At 44.6% G+C, this 15,000-nt stretch overlaps 2 protein-coding genes and 1 long non-coding RNA gene across 4 annotated transcripts in view; 2 read left to right on the top strand and 1 right to left on the bottom strand.

Annotated features, from left to right (window-relative positions):
* Positions 1-7,642, top strand: part of ercc6 (excision repair cross-complementation group 6) — a 31,070-nt gene extending 23,428 nt beyond the window's left edge. For both annotated transcript variants that reach the window (XM_061228830.1, XM_061228831.1), the window contains exons 16-21: positions 574-668; positions 2,030-2,175; positions 2,391-2,993; positions 3,627-3,828; positions 5,219-5,297; positions 6,385-7,642. In XM_061228830.1, coding sequence (XP_061084814.1) covers positions 574-668; positions 2,030-2,175; positions 2,391-2,993; positions 3,627-3,828; positions 5,219-5,297; positions 6,385-6,828 — 1,569 coding nt within the window. In that variant the 3' untranslated portion in view covers positions 6,829-7,642. The remainder of the gene's footprint in view (positions 1-573; positions 669-2,029; positions 2,176-2,390; positions 2,994-3,626; positions 3,829-5,218; positions 5,298-6,384) is intronic.
* LOC133118683 (uncharacterized) overlaps positions 1,043-15,000 on the bottom strand; it is a 27,866-nt gene continuing 13,908 nt past the window's right edge. The window contains exon 3 of the long non-coding RNA XR_009706419.1: positions 1,043-2,881. This is a non-coding gene — a long non-coding RNA (uncharacterized LOC133118683). The remainder of the gene's footprint in view (positions 2,882-15,000) is intronic.
* Positions 14,281-15,000, top strand: part of drgx (dorsal root ganglia homeobox) — a 6,870-nt gene continuing 6,150 nt past the window's right edge. Inside the window, exon 1 of the mRNA XM_061228659.1 lies at positions 14,281-14,373. Coding sequence (XP_061084643.1) covers positions 14,316-14,373 — 58 coding nt within the window. The 5' untranslated portion in view covers positions 14,281-14,315. The remainder of the gene's footprint in view (positions 14,374-15,000) is intronic.

Here is a 15,000-nt window from a genome sequence, read left to right as displayed (position 1 = left end):
CAGGCCACACAGTACTACAGGAGAGCCACGACTATTTTACACCCGACAGGACACACAGTACTACAGGAGAGCCAGTGACTATTTTACACCCGACAGGCCACACAGTACTACAGGAGAGCCAGTGACTATTTTACACCCGACAGGCCACACAGTACTACAGGACAAGCAGTGACTTTTCTTTTCTTCCCCATTTTTGCCACAGTACTAGAGTATAGCCAGGTTTCCGGAGAGAACAAATTTGGAAAATATCATGGAAACTCAGTCTTGGAAGTTCAGTCTTTGAAGTTGCCCGGTGTTTTAATTGCTTCTAATAGGAATATTGGGCATAATCCAAGAAAGCTGTGCATTCATTCATAAAAAGCCATGGACAGTACAAATCTGCTGGAAGTGTGGGAAGCTCGCATTACAGTAGCTAATGGTATTCAATCTTTAAGCTTTCCTATAACTTATCCCCGCCAAATATACGCAATTGCTGGACAGTCTTTCCACTTTACGTCGAGCCAAATGGCCTTGCCAGTCACAGGTTATGAATATTTCGTCATGGTTTCGCTTTGGATCGTGTTTTATCTTCAGGCTCGCGAGCGGGCCTGGAGGATTGGCCAGACGCAGCAGGTGACCGTCTACAGGCTGCTGACGGCAGGGACCATCGAGGAGAAGATCTACCACAGGTTCAGCGCCGTCCGGCTCCCAAACACCACCAGGCTCCCAAACACCACCAGGCTCCCAAACACCACCAGGCTCCCAAACACCACCAGGCTCCCAAACACCACCAGGCTCCCAAACACCACCAGGCTCCCAAACACCACCAGGCTAATTCCACAGACCCACAGACAGCAGGGGTCTCCAATCTTATCCTAAAAGGGCCGGCGTGGGTGCAGGTTTTTGTTTTAACCCAGCAGTAACACACCTGATTATACTAATGAACTAATCGTGGTCTTTAATCAAGACCTCGATGAGTAGAATCAGCCGTCTTAGTCCTGTGCTAAAACAACAACCTGCACACACACACTGGCCCTTTCTGGATAAGATTGGAGACCCCTGACATACAGTGTCAGCTTGGCTAATTCCACAGATCCACAGACAGTATCAGCTAGGCTAATTTGACTGACTCATGTACAGTATCGGCTAGGCTAATTCATCATTTCGGAACAAGATGGTTGAGAAACAAAAACAAATCTGTTTTGTTAAGTTTTTTAAATTTGCGATTGATCAGGTAATTTATGTGATTTATCAGGCTTAAAGCAGTGTACATATTTCACGACTGCAACTACTCAGAGACAAATACGCTGCTAACAAAAGAGTTTTATTTGTGATATTTGAATTATTTATTTGTCTAACTGTACTATTTAAGATTTTAAGATAACAAATCGGCTATCAGGCCAACATCCTCTTTTTCAACCTGGACCGTCAAAATGTCTTCCTTTTCCTCCAGTATATTTCGCTGTCATTAAAGTGCTATAGCTTTGTTTAATGGGTCATGGTACAGTTTTTATTTGCTTGTCAATGTGCTTTTTCATCTAATAGAAGATTTCTGGAGGGCCTTGGTTGTGGAATTAACTGACATACATTGTTCTTCAGAGCGCACTATGATTTGCATTTTCGATTTTTATCGGTGTCCATTAAAGATGAAGGTACCCGTTATTGGCCTTATTGCCTCATTGTCATCTGCGGAAATTCAATACATTATTACCAAAATGGTGTTCTCCATTATTACATGTCAAAAACAGACGCGCGTATGGCTCATTTAAAGATGACGGTTACTCCAGACGTTCGATCTCAAGGTGCCGGAAATTCCCAAAGATGGAGAGATGATGGGTTTGTTTGCAGGTTGGTTGACTAATTCAGGGCCAACGCCTGACCCATTGCACCCTCTCCAGCTGCTAAACGGTTCTGTGGGGTGACATTGTCGGATACGGGACTAGCCGCGTTGGTTTTTTTTTCGGCCGTTATGATAATCATTTAACCGCGGTACCGGATGCCATTGAAGGAAACCAATCTCACGCAATGCAATTGTGGTCTATTCCCTCAGACAAATCTTCAAACAGTTCCTGACGAATCGGGTGCTTAAAGACCCCAAACAACGACGGTTTTTCAAATCCAATGACATTTACGAGCTGTTCACACTGAGCAACCCGGATGGCTCCCAGGGAACCGAAACCAGCGCAATATTCGCAGGTAATTTAGCGAAGAAGTGCTCGCATTAAAAAACAAATACAGAAATTAATTGCGATTTGAGTTAGAAATTAGATTTTTTTTTTTTCTTTGGTCTCTCTTGTTATCTGTGTATTTCTCTGTAAATAAGATAAGAAAAATAATGCATCTTGAGGAAAGTAAATTTTGCCGGGTTCATCGTTGCCGGTTTTCGCTGACGATGCGTTCTATTTCGGCAGGTACCGGGTCGGACGTGCAGGTTCCTAAGAGGCCCGTGAAACACAAAGCCTCCAGCTCGTTGACTCCTCGCCGTAACCAGGCCGACGCCGCTCCAAAACAAACCGCCGTGTCCTCCCCTGACCCCGACGCTGTGCCGCCGTCCGACGGGCCGACGGGTGGAGACGGCAAACCGCCGACGCTGGGCCTCAGAGCGGCGGACGTTCCGCACGGACAGAACGGGACCGCCGAGGAAGACGAGGCGCCGTCGAGCGGAGGGACGCCCGCGGCAGGGGGGGGAGAGACTGACCGGGAACCCGCTCCCGCGACGGCGGCGGCTCCGTCTCCGGGCGACGCGGATCACCGCGGAAACGGTCCTCAGAAACGGCGGGAGAAGAGGAAGCACTGCGGCCCGGCGGCGGAGACGGCGGGAACGCCAGGAATGCCGGGACGGGAACGCCGTAAACAGCGACGCTCCAGGGACGCCCACTTCGAGGGCCAGCGCATCTCGCACCTGGTCAAGAAGAGGAAGTACAACAAAGGCGAGGATGAGGAGGAGCAGGAGGAGAAGAAAGACCAGAAGAAGAGTGACGACTACGTCCTGGCCAAACTGTTCAGGAAGTCAGGTAAAGGTGTAATATACACCACGATCACATGAGTCCTAGCTTCATTTGCTTGGGAACTAGCTCTTGCAAGACTGCAAGGAAACCCATTTTCAGTTGCACTTGTCCAGTGGTAACCAACTCTGTTCCTGGAGATCTAGCATCCTGTAGGTTTTCACTCCAATCCTGACAAAGCACAACCTCATTCAACAGCTACAGATCTTGAACTGCTAATAAGAGTCAGGTGTGTCAAATTAGGGTTTGAGTGAAAACCAACAGGATAGTAGACCTCCAGGAACAGGGTTGGTTACAACTGCACTTGTCACTGTTTGCTACATGCTAAGCTTACTTATTCCACAGGAATAGATTCAGGAACCACAAGACATGAGACGGCCACAGCAGATCCAATCAGTGCCAATTTATCCACCAGTGTGCACAGGGCTTCTCAAGGGCACTCCAAGAGAACTCTAAAGAAACTTCATGATACACCCGTCTTTATTGACAATCCTGCTTCACTCCCATTAGAAATGTACCCCCCCAAATACTATCCTCCACACTGGCAAGCACCCATCTCTAAGCATAGCGTCCCGCTGATTACCCCCAGGGTTGAACCAGCCAGTGACTGACTCGAGTTTCTCCCCCCCCTAAATCTCCCAGGGATCCACAGCGTCATGCAGCACGACTCCATCATGGAGGCGTCCAACCCAGACTACGTGCTGGTGGAGGCGGAGGCCAACCGGGTGGCCAGGGACGCGCTGAGGGCCCTGAAGGTCTCCCGGCAACACTGCAGACTGCCGTTCGCCCGAGGCTCCACCCGCCATGACAGCCCCCGGCCACAGGGGGCGCCAGCGCCCAGCAGGTAGGGCCCCCATAGCTAATGGTCTCCAGGCTTTTATTTTGCCGGTCAGAACGTGTGATTCCGGGGCTTTTATGTTGACGGTCCGAACGTGTGACGCGACTGGGAAGATGAGTGCATAATATCTGTGGTTTACACCTCAAAATTATGTGAAATCACTTTCAGTGGCTGGAACAGTTCTTTTCAAAGTGGACACAGAATTAGAATTAGCATTGCTCCTATGATCTCCCTTTTTCATGCTTCGGCCGCCATTTCACTTCCAAATGATGCTCTCATCATGCCCTCATCGTTAGGTTACGAGTTTAGTTACGTTCAAATGACGAATGTGAAGACGAGTTGAAATGTCCTCCAGAATCCAGTCAGCACACACACGCCCCAAAAAGCAGTGTCTAATATTTGTTAACATGTACACCTACAGCACCCCCCCCCCCCCCCCCCCATCTTACTTAACAGAATTCACCAAATTATTTTATTTGAATACAGATTTGCAGCCAAAGAGTAAGGTTTACTGCCGAATTCTCGATGCTGTTAAACGCAAAGCTTTTTAAATATTTATATCTGTGAATGTAATAGAGACACGAGAGTTCTCAAAATGTTTACATTTAATTTTCTCCATTAGCAAATGTGACAACTTCCGGAATTTATCGCGTGCGAAATGACACCTCCTGCACATGTACACACTCTTTTTTTAATACGAGTTGCCCCTGCCTTGTAGAACTGAATTATGGGCCTTTAAAGAGGAAATGGGGAAACAACAATTGAATGGCTTGGGATGAGCTAATTTAATTATATCCAGTCCAACGCAGCCAGTGCAGAGTGATTGCTGTAGCTTAAGTGCAGATGCATATCTCTCTCATGTAGCCAGTCCCACATAGCTGGGAGTGCGTAAAAATCACTTCGGTTCAAGGTAGCATCGAGCCAATCGGACTGCGTTCTCTGAATATACAGTACTGTGCACATATTTCAAAAAAATCTGTAAAGCAAACAGGCTTTCAAAAATAGAATAGTTTTAAATACCAAAACATTATAAAGAGCAATGAACAGTTAAAAACAAATATTTGTTGACTACCCTTCCCATTTAAAAATTGCAGTGGTTCTCTTAGGTACACTGTCAAGTAGGTTGTACCAAATATATTGGAGAGCGTGCCACAGTTTTTCTGCAGACCTTGGCTGTCTCACTTGCCTCTGGCAATCTAGGTTATCCCAGACTGCCTATTACTTATTGTTACTTTATTTAACAAAATGCAAAAATTTCACTAAAATTAAATTTTCTTGGGAAAATGAATGTTATGAAATTTGCTGTTTTGTACTGACACACTAATGAAGAAAACGAACAAAAAAATCTAAACTTTTGCACAAAACTGTATGTATAACCTCTGTCCTCTTCTCCCAGGAAAAGGTTTGGTCAGAAGAAAAACCCTCTGTTCTCGGAGCCCCCTGCTACCACACCGAAAGTCCCAGACAAATGCAAGGTACGCCAGACTGATGTCTTTCTGTACTTTAACATGCACAAGGATGGGCACGTTAATCTTTCTTTCTTGCACCAAAATTGTGAGACACACATCACGTCACGAAAATGTTTTTGGAAATGTTTAACAGTTTTTAGATGTGTGCCATCAGCCGTCACACAAATGACAATATTGTTGCCTTAACCATCCTTATAAAAAAAATTTTAAAAGGCAAATGCCTAGCTCCTCCATTTTAATTCATTTTGATAACCAGATTTTTAGCAATTTCTCATTTTGTGAAGGCACTGTTACCGTGCACGGATACATTCCGGACTGTTGCCAGTAGCGACTGTGCCTAGCAACCCTGCAGGGGCCACCCCATAATAACCCACCGAATCACCCAAAGATGGGAGCGCTCAGTCTGAGGGTCTTTCTCACTTGCTATTTTTGGGGTTCAGGTCTGGCGTCTGCCCTTCTGCTACTCTTTACAGAATACTGTCACAAAGACGCTTTACAAAGTGCTATAAACATTAATTGAGTCGCTCTCTTGCGCCCCCTACTGGTCGGCCGGACAGCCGCGGCCTGCCTGCCAAAGCTGCCGGAGTCTGTGAGCGTGGCCCATGGGTAACAGCCCGGGACGGGGGCAACGGGCGGCTGGTTACCCCACCTTTTTCAGAACAGAGCCGTCCCAGCGAATGCAGAGTTCTCAATGTTGCCGCCATGTCATGGCAATTATTACACTGACAAAACATTCAAGTAACATTGCGAGAACATTTAGCGTTTGCTGGTGGAAGGGTGGATGTCAACACTCTTCCGAATTGGCTGTGACGATCGCCATGGGAACATGGTTGTAAAAGGGTAATTTGGCATTCCAAATTAGGGAGGGAATTGGGCATGCCAAAATAAAAAAATAAAAAAAAAAAAAGATCACTCATAATTTAATGTTTAATATCTAATGCAGTTGGTTTGCCCTGTGTAAATACATTGTGCTTGATGTTGATTTGTGTCATCTTTAGTATTTAGAACTTGTCTTAAAAAAATAAATAATACAATTTTAAGTGTCACGTCAGTGCATGTCCTGATGGAGGTTTCCGTGTTTTACGTGTTGCAGGACGCCGCCGTGGTCAAAAAATTTGGCGCCAAGAAAGCGGTGCCCTCTGGCCACTTCAGCGGCAAGGGTGTGGAGGAGGACTCCGTCCTCTCCTCTTCCTCCCTGCTGGCCAGGATGAAGGTCAGGAACCACGTGAGCCTGCCGCAGAGCCTGGAGGAAGAGGACGATGAGGGGGGGGAGGAAGAGGGCGGGGGCCCCGTGGCCCCGCTGGCTCGCCCCGCCCCCACGGAGTACGACGAGCTCCTGGTGGAGCTGAGGAATTTCGTGGCGTTCCAGGCGCAGGTGGACGGGCAGGCCAGCACCCGGGAGATCCTGCAGTACTTCACCCCCCGGCTCTCCGCCACGGAGACCCCCGTCTTCAGAGAGCTCCTCAGGAACGTCTGCCACTTCCACCGGCTGCCCGGCCAGGAGGGCCTCTGGAAGCTCAGACCGGACTTCCGATGAACTTCCCAGAACTTCCCAGCCGTATTTCTTGCCACACGAGCGCCAGTTTTTACTGGTCACCTGGGCAGGAGGGTAGTGAGCAAACCTGAAGCCGGACTTCTGATGAACTTCCGAGAACTTGCAGCCATTCTGTTGGCACGGGAGTGACCGTTTTCACCAGTCACCTGGGCAGGAGGGACTCTGGAAACTCAAACCGGACTTCCGATGGACTTCCGAGAACTTGCAGTTATTCCCATCGCCACGGGAGAGAAAGTTTTCACAAGTCACCCGTACTGGGTGGAGCTACAGTGAGCTGTCAGTCATCGACCTGTCTGGACCAATTAAAAGACTTCCTTTCAAACCAATCGGTCCCTGATGATATATGGCAGCTCCTCTTTGTTTTGGTTTAACAAAGCCTCGTTCTTCTCGACTCCAACATTGTGATTTTGTGCCGTTCTGTGAAAGAAATTAACCTCTAACTCTGTGCAGGGGACGTACTTGAAGCAGACTTCGTTTTGTAAATGTCTTAATTGTCAGATTCTGAATTCCGTGGAATTTTCACTGCAGTTGATTGAAAGAATGCAGTCACACTGTACTTTAATCGAGTTATATTTTATGTCAATATAACTTCAATATAACACCAGTGTATATTGGTCTGGTAATAATTAGTTTTGTGGAACTATTCAATTTACCTGCAAAAGCCATCAATATATAATGTGGAGAGACGCTCCTGACAAAACAAACTACCTCTGTCAGTTGTATACTGTGTTAGATGCCAATTTTAAAAATGTATTGTCCAGGTTTCAAAATAAATCGAAACACTCCTAAAAGGTTATTTGCTTCTGTTTAATATTTACTATATTGTGTTAGTATCAACGTATTTTTATCCCTTTTTATTTTTGTGGAAAACACCCTGCAATCAGAGGCATTGAAGATTCACTGAAATCAACATTGGCTTTCCATGCGGTTTGAATAAAGGGAACCCCGTTATTTTACCACTCGCATTGAAAATCCGCACGTAAATGGATACGTGAAGGTGTGGCTCTAAACCGTGGGTCTGGTCTTTCTAAGCTTAGTAGTTATTCAGAGAAAGTGAGTTTCATAATGGCCTTACAAGGTAAATTAGTGCAATGAAGGCGGCCGTTTCATTAGCAACTGATTATTAACACTTTTACTGATTACAATTTAGTCATAGCCCCAACCCCGTTGATTATAATGATTACACTTAAACCGAACACTTCATAATTTGCTAGCGAATGGAATTAAAGGCGTCATGTCTTGGTAGAAAACCAGAAGGGTTTCTTGTTAACAATTTTCCCGGTCGACCAGCGTGATCCGCGATTCATTTAACTCAGGATTGAATAGATCAGAGCGTTTGGTGAAACATCCTTGATAGCATTAGGCGTTCGTCGTCTGAGTCATTTATTCCCCGAGGAGCGTGGGCCGGATTGGCGGGAGAAAATGGCAAGTGAATCCGTTTTTATTTGTGTCAGAAGTCTGTTGGCTTTTTACTTCCGTTAAGAGTTCTCGTGACACTGATAAGGCACGGAATTATACCAAAGCCTATGAATATTCATTAATAACGTTACCGGGCGCTACTGTCTCGTGCGTGGCTTTGCCGACGTCGTTCGGTCGTTGGTGATTTCCCTGGCGCAATGGCACACGCGCTACATCAGCATGTACAGTGATTCGTAGTAGGTGGGATGATCAGTCCAATTTCAGGTGTGTCAGTTCAGTGTGGCCGGACAGCCACGCGCATTTGCTTTGCTTCACAAAGTTAAGAGGCCAACCTCGTCGCAGTTCTTATATAAAACCACTTCCTTTAGACACAGGGAAAAATACACTGGGGTAGGTATTGTCATTCTATAATCTCAGTATGCTTGGGAAATGCTCTTAAATTGTAAAATGCACTGATTATTATAGCCTTACTGCTGTTAGCAGCTAACTTGCAACATCTTATTTGTAATATTTTTTTCAAGTGTTAAGTCGCATCCCAGCCGACAAAGCATGGTTGTGCAGTTGTAAAATTGTATCGGCATCACTTAATGGGGAAATAATTTCTAAAGAATAGAGCGGTCGAGATGACGTTTAATAAAGCCATCGATTTATTTAACGATTTACTTATTTTGCCGGAGAGGGATTTCCTGTGTTGCTGATGTCATCCCGGGAACTGGGCGATCTTATAGATGCTGTCAGTTGGCTACGCGATGGGGATATTACAGCGCGTTACGGACTATGTTACATGAATCTTTCTGCAATACGCTACAGTTGTGACAAAGTTATTCGTTTACGGAACAAAAATGCACGAATAGAATGGTTTGTTATTTTTCATACCAGGTGCTGTGTGTGTGCTTACCATATTTGGCAACGTTTTGTCGGGGTATTCGGCTTGAGAGTGCGCGAGAGCGAGGCGCACAAGTGGGTGCTTTTAAGCTCCGCAGACTACATGCGATATTCATCCTAAAACTGGCTTCTGGAGACTTTTAGCAAAACTTTCTGTTCCGTACAAAATTAGTGTAGCTCAATCTGGAATTGTTCGCGCATTGTTGTGGCGGATAAATATGGCTTTGACTATCAAGAGATCCAAAGATGTTGGAAGTTTGCCCGCGAAGTGCTGAAAACAAAAGGTGAGTGGTGTTTTAAGTGTTTGAAAGTGATTGTAGCCTATTGTACATGCAATTTTTTTGCGGCGAAGATGCAAGTGAGCCTCGATTGTTAGTTCCAATTCCTATTTGAAATTTTAACTGAACTTAAAAATGAAAATAGCCTCATCATAATTTCTCCAAATAGGTTAGTTTCCCATTGCATTCCAATTCAGAGAATTAATATTATTATTACGATAATATTATTTGGGTTTTTCCAATGCATGGGCTTACATTTCTTATCTCAATCGACTGAACTGTAATGGAATTTACCACAACCTCTCCACCACTTCATTTATGCTTACGGATTCTCTCCGCCAGAGAGAAGGATATCCCGATCCGACACGGAGCCTAATTTCTTTAGTTAGAGCAGTTTTCATGACAATTGTTTTGTTAAATGTTAAAATTGTGTCGTACAAACTCTCCGGCTCAGACATTTCAGCTGAGTTGTTGTCAAGTAAATAATTTATGTTCTTGTTGTTTCTGTTGTTTGACGCTGCACAGCGCAGCCGGTCTCGTGGGAGAAAGCAGTTACTTCCCTGTAACTGCCTTTGTATTAATGTCACATCAGATCCGCGTGCAGTACAACATATCGCCAGTAATTATCTCATTCATAATAGTAGTAGCCCAGTAGTAGTAGTACACACTGTAGTTGTATTAGTATGCTACAACGTTGCTACTCTTACAGGTATTATTGCCTATTGCCACTATAATTTGGACCCATTTTGGCTATATATGGTTCTCCATTTAAAGTTGTGGCCTAAATCAAATAAGCATTAGTCTCCCCTCCATGAATTTGTCTTCGGAGTTTATGGCATTGAAAAGGCGGATTATGCTCTCATCGCCGACACGAGTATCCACACCAACTGGCTGAAATCTGTGATGCATTTTGTGGTACATGCTTGGCGGTGAATTAGCCCAAACACCTTTTGCAGTCCAAAGCTTTGCGCCTTCAATTAATTTGCCATGTGTATATTGTGACATCTGTGGGGCCTACATAATTACTGTGTTACTTTCACCATTGCTGATAATTTTAGTCAAATACAAATTGAAATAGCTACCTCTCAGATGTTACGCACTTAACCAAAATAATGACCTAAAATCACCTTAAATTGATTTAAATTAAAGGTCTTTGACTCCAAATTGAGCACCATGAGTATGAAAATTACCGAGTTCTTTCGTGTGAAAGCTGTAAATTTGCCCAGAGTAGTCCACCGATGAATCTTTTAAAAAAAAAAAATTTTTTATGAACAACACGAGGACACAAACTGAAATGTTCCTGCTCACACGTGCCCCGAAGGTCGTCTCGTGTCACGCCAAAACCTGGTTAGACGTCGGAAGGATAGGCTAATCTTACCAGGATTAGGCGTCGTGTCCTGGGCGGTTGAGAGAGAAATAAAATCTCCACTCTGCAGTACATTGTTAAACCCGAATCTGCCAAAAACAGGTGTTGGAAAGCCTCTTTCGGGCATAAAGGGCTTTGTGGAACGAGGGATGGACCTGTAACTTAAATGTCAGAGGATATATTCCAGTGTCCAGTGATTACGTGAATAACAGCCTGTGGAAATTCAGAATATACGATAAACATATAATTTATTTATTGTAGACGTTCAATACGTGTTCCTGTGACCCGAATGAAGACGTACAATTGTGCTATTAAACCGACGATAAGGCTTGTTAAAAGACATTCAATATTGATCCAAAAGTTAATCAGGAGTACAATGAACAGCATTTTTTATGGGCGGTTACTGAGGCTATCGGTCTATAATGTGAAAACGTGATGAGTTATTCATTTTCCGTTTGCTTAAGTTGCATTGAGTTAGACTACTGTTTGTGCTTTAATTGAATAAAGAGTAGTAGCCTATATTCGCCGGTTTCCAAAATCGGTCCATTGCTGGTCACTGGCGCAGCCACAAACTTAATTTAATTTCTCATTTGATCTGTAGTATGCTGCGTAAATGTGCATCCAGTTTCCGTGAATGAGACTGGCTTTGTAGAGAGATATTGCTGAACGAACTCGAACTTCAGGTTAAGTGGTGTAGGCCTACCGTCGAGTCCGTTCTTCTCGCAGAAGCCATTGTTTATTAGTTTATTAGTTACTACTTTTCAGCCGTCGTGAAGTGTGTTTGATTGGCTGAAACGCAACGCAGTAGCCTAACGTAATTATCTCAAGATATTACGAAAAATACAAATAAAAATCATTTTCTATAGCCTAAAACTTTCGACACACCGCAGTGTCCTGTCATCAAAAGGTGAATTTTAATGGTCCACAACGCGGCTTCATTCGTTATAATCTCGATGTTCTGTTAAATGTGTCACCGTTGAAATAATAAAAGAACTGCCGTGAACGTTAACTTAAGAATTAAGAAGTGAAATTAAATAGTCTAATTGTGAGCCGAGCGTTTTGAGAACGCGTAAGTGTGTGTGTGTGTGTGTGTGTGTGTGGGGGGGGGGGGGGGGGGGGGGAGAGGGCCTACGCGGCTCACTGGCGCTGACCGGGGTGCTGAATATTGATTTCCGCAGTTGCGCCTTGTGATGCTGTAGAAATTGTGCTAAATATGAAGCTGATCGACACCATTTGTTATAATTATGCGCAAATGTATCACACGACATTCTGAAACATGGCGTATACATCTGCCATTGCTGATTCCGTTTTCGGCACTTTTTTTCCCCCCCCCCGTTACTCGATTTGTTTTCTAATGCAATTGGACCCGGATATCGCATTAAGTTGTCCTCCTTAACCAATTAAGCCCTACATATACGCAACTGTTCAGTCCGGATCACTTTTGACCACTCGATCCTCTCATTAATTACAAAATAAATTACTAATAAAGGTACTCAGCAGCACAATTTGTCCGTTTTCTTGTCCCATACTTTTTACTGGGCCAGCCGCTCTGGAGACCCTCAGTGAGGCCGTAGTGCTCTGCTTCTCTCCCATGAAGAGGGCACCCAGCGCAAGGTGAAGGGAGTTTACTACCGCACTAAGAGTCCTCTCTCTCTCTCAGCTAATAGCCCACTCGGTTTGCCAGCCTATGAAATATTCAATTTCTGAACCGTATCCAAAAAAAACAATGCGCATTTAAACCCGTGTCTAGACAAAATATAGGGGGAAACTTATCAACAGTTGTTTGATTTCAATTTTCCGACGCATCTTGCCGAGGTCATAATACCAACTTTATTTTCAGCGGTGCATAAATTAATTACACGCATTTAATAACCAAAATATCATTATATTCCCCCCTTAATATCATAAACGTTTTACGCCAGGGAAGCTCTTAATAGTGCAGGGGGCCGTAACAGGCTATTATCCTTGTGTAATGCTATTAGAGCGCCAATTATGCGCCATTATGCTGGCTTTTTTTTGCAGTATATGTGATTTCATCCAATCCCGTCCTCGACTTCAAAATTTCAGCTGGTACTTAGAGCCTAATTTTCAGAAGGCAGAGAAACGACGGTGTCTGTACTCGCGTCCCAGATGCGTTTTAAAAGTAATTGAAAGGGTCCCACCGCATATCATTTACTGGGAAAGAGAAGATAAATCCAAGGACCCCTTGCTGTGAACAAAATCAAAATTTGGATGTACGAGCGCTCAGCAAGTGAAGCCCCGTGTAAAGTGGACCCCTAACCCATCTAATGTGCAATTACTGGTCTGACAGTCAATTTAAAATCCAGAACCAGTCATCTAGATTTTTAATATATAAAAACAAAGGGATAAAAAAGTGCATGGTGGCTGTCGATAAAGGGCGGTTGTGTTTATGGTGTGGGAATAACTCTGCGTAGCACCAAACCAATTGGTTAAAAAAAGGGGGTACATATTTAAAAAATTGTGGGCGCTGTTGGGAAGTGATGTTTTACCCCCACCGCGTTAGTTCTTGGGAAAACCCAGCGGACCAATCCAAGTCACTCAGTGAAGACAATGCCGGAAATAATCAGATTAAGACCAATTATGCGTGAGATTATAAAGGCAAGTGCTGAGAGGCTGAACAAGCTGCAGACAGTTAGAAAGACATCTGGACACTCCCAGGACTGGGCCACTCTCCTCTTCTCCAGTGTGTGAGAGAGAGAAAGAGAGAAAAAGAGAGAGAGAGAGAGAGAGAGAGAGAGAGAGAGAGAGGCCGTTGGAGAGTGAGTGTGTGTTCGAGAGAGAGACACCGTTCGAGTGAGAGTGGAAGAGAGAGACACAGAGGGAGAGAGAGAGCAGAGGCAGAGAGAGAGAGAGGGGAGAGAGAGGAGAGAGGGGGAGAGGAAAGAGGGAGGGAGGTTGAGAGAGACTGAGAGTGTGCGCGTGCGACGGTGGGGGTGTGACTGCCCGGAACAGGCTCGCGAGCAGGAACAGCTCGTCTCCACTCGGATGCAGCGTCTCGCGCGCGGAGGCCGACAACACGATAGGTACGGATCTATATTCACCAGTAATGTTTTGTCGACTTATTATTACTTGTAGAGAAGACTGGACAAATCGCTGTCCATGAATAGAATGGCAAATAAGTACTTCGTGTTAAAGAACTGTGATACGCGAACAATTGGGTGATGTTAATCTGTTGAGAGAGCAGATTCGATTTTTTTCCAGATGTGTTTTTTTCCCCCAAAGTGCTTAAGAAATTTAAGTTGTAATGCCAGAAGCGCGATAACTTCACTGCATTAAATAGTTGTTCAACGTGTGTACTTATTGTTACAATGTCGCTTTCTGGTTTCTTATTATTTTTCGTTGTAGTTTTTAAATGACCGACGAGGCCTGCATGTAACGGGACATGCCAATAGTTTTCGTAGTCACATTTGAAATATTTCATTCTCTCTGTGCGATTGTATCTTGTTTTCCAGGTTAAAAGCCAGACGTTACAAAACCAACTTCATTCAGAAAGAACAACAATGTTTTACTTTCACTGTCCACCCCAGTTGGACGGGGAATGCTGCCGGACAAATACCTGTAAGTATTATAACTTTTTGCTGATCCGCATGTTTCTGCGCATTTGCTGTGTGCAGTGTACAAAGGCCTACCATTTAAAAGCATAGGCTAATTAGAGAACAAATAATTTAGAAATGTCCGCTGGATACACTGTACTTGCAATTGTTCACGCTCATGTGCGTGTGTGTGGCTCTGTGCGCGAGCACAATTTATAAGTGACAAATAAGCTACTTTAATTTAGCCTACGCCCATTGCATCTTTTAACATCTTTAGGCCGGCTGTGCCCTGTGAGGACTGTGTGTTCAAAACGGGTTTCTTATTCATGATGTAGCCATCCGTAAAACCCGCTGTCAGTTGAGATTTGTGGGGCTGAAATGTGTGTGTTATTCGGCGCTTTGTCTTTAAAACTGTACTTATGCGCGACGCTCCAACAACGCTGCTGTGCCCCTCGTAAAGATGCGATGCATAATTGCAGAAACGTTGTCGGAATGTTGAATGTTTGTTTGGGGATAACCTTTCACCTTAAGATTGATGCGTCCGTCCGGTTATTTATTTATTTACGTTTACGACTCGATCTGTCCCACCTGGCTCCACTCCGTGGGCCAAACGCGCCCGTTTGCCCCGGGGCTGTGACGCGCTGTTTTGTTG

This window comes from Conger conger, chromosome 18 (assembly GCF_963514075.1).
Source record: "Conger conger chromosome 18, fConCon1.1, whole genome shotgun sequence".
Lineage (NCBI taxonomy): Eukaryota > Metazoa > Chordata > Actinopteri > Anguilliformes > Congridae > Conger > Conger conger.
This window is presented reverse-complemented; position numbering and strand designations above follow the sequence as displayed.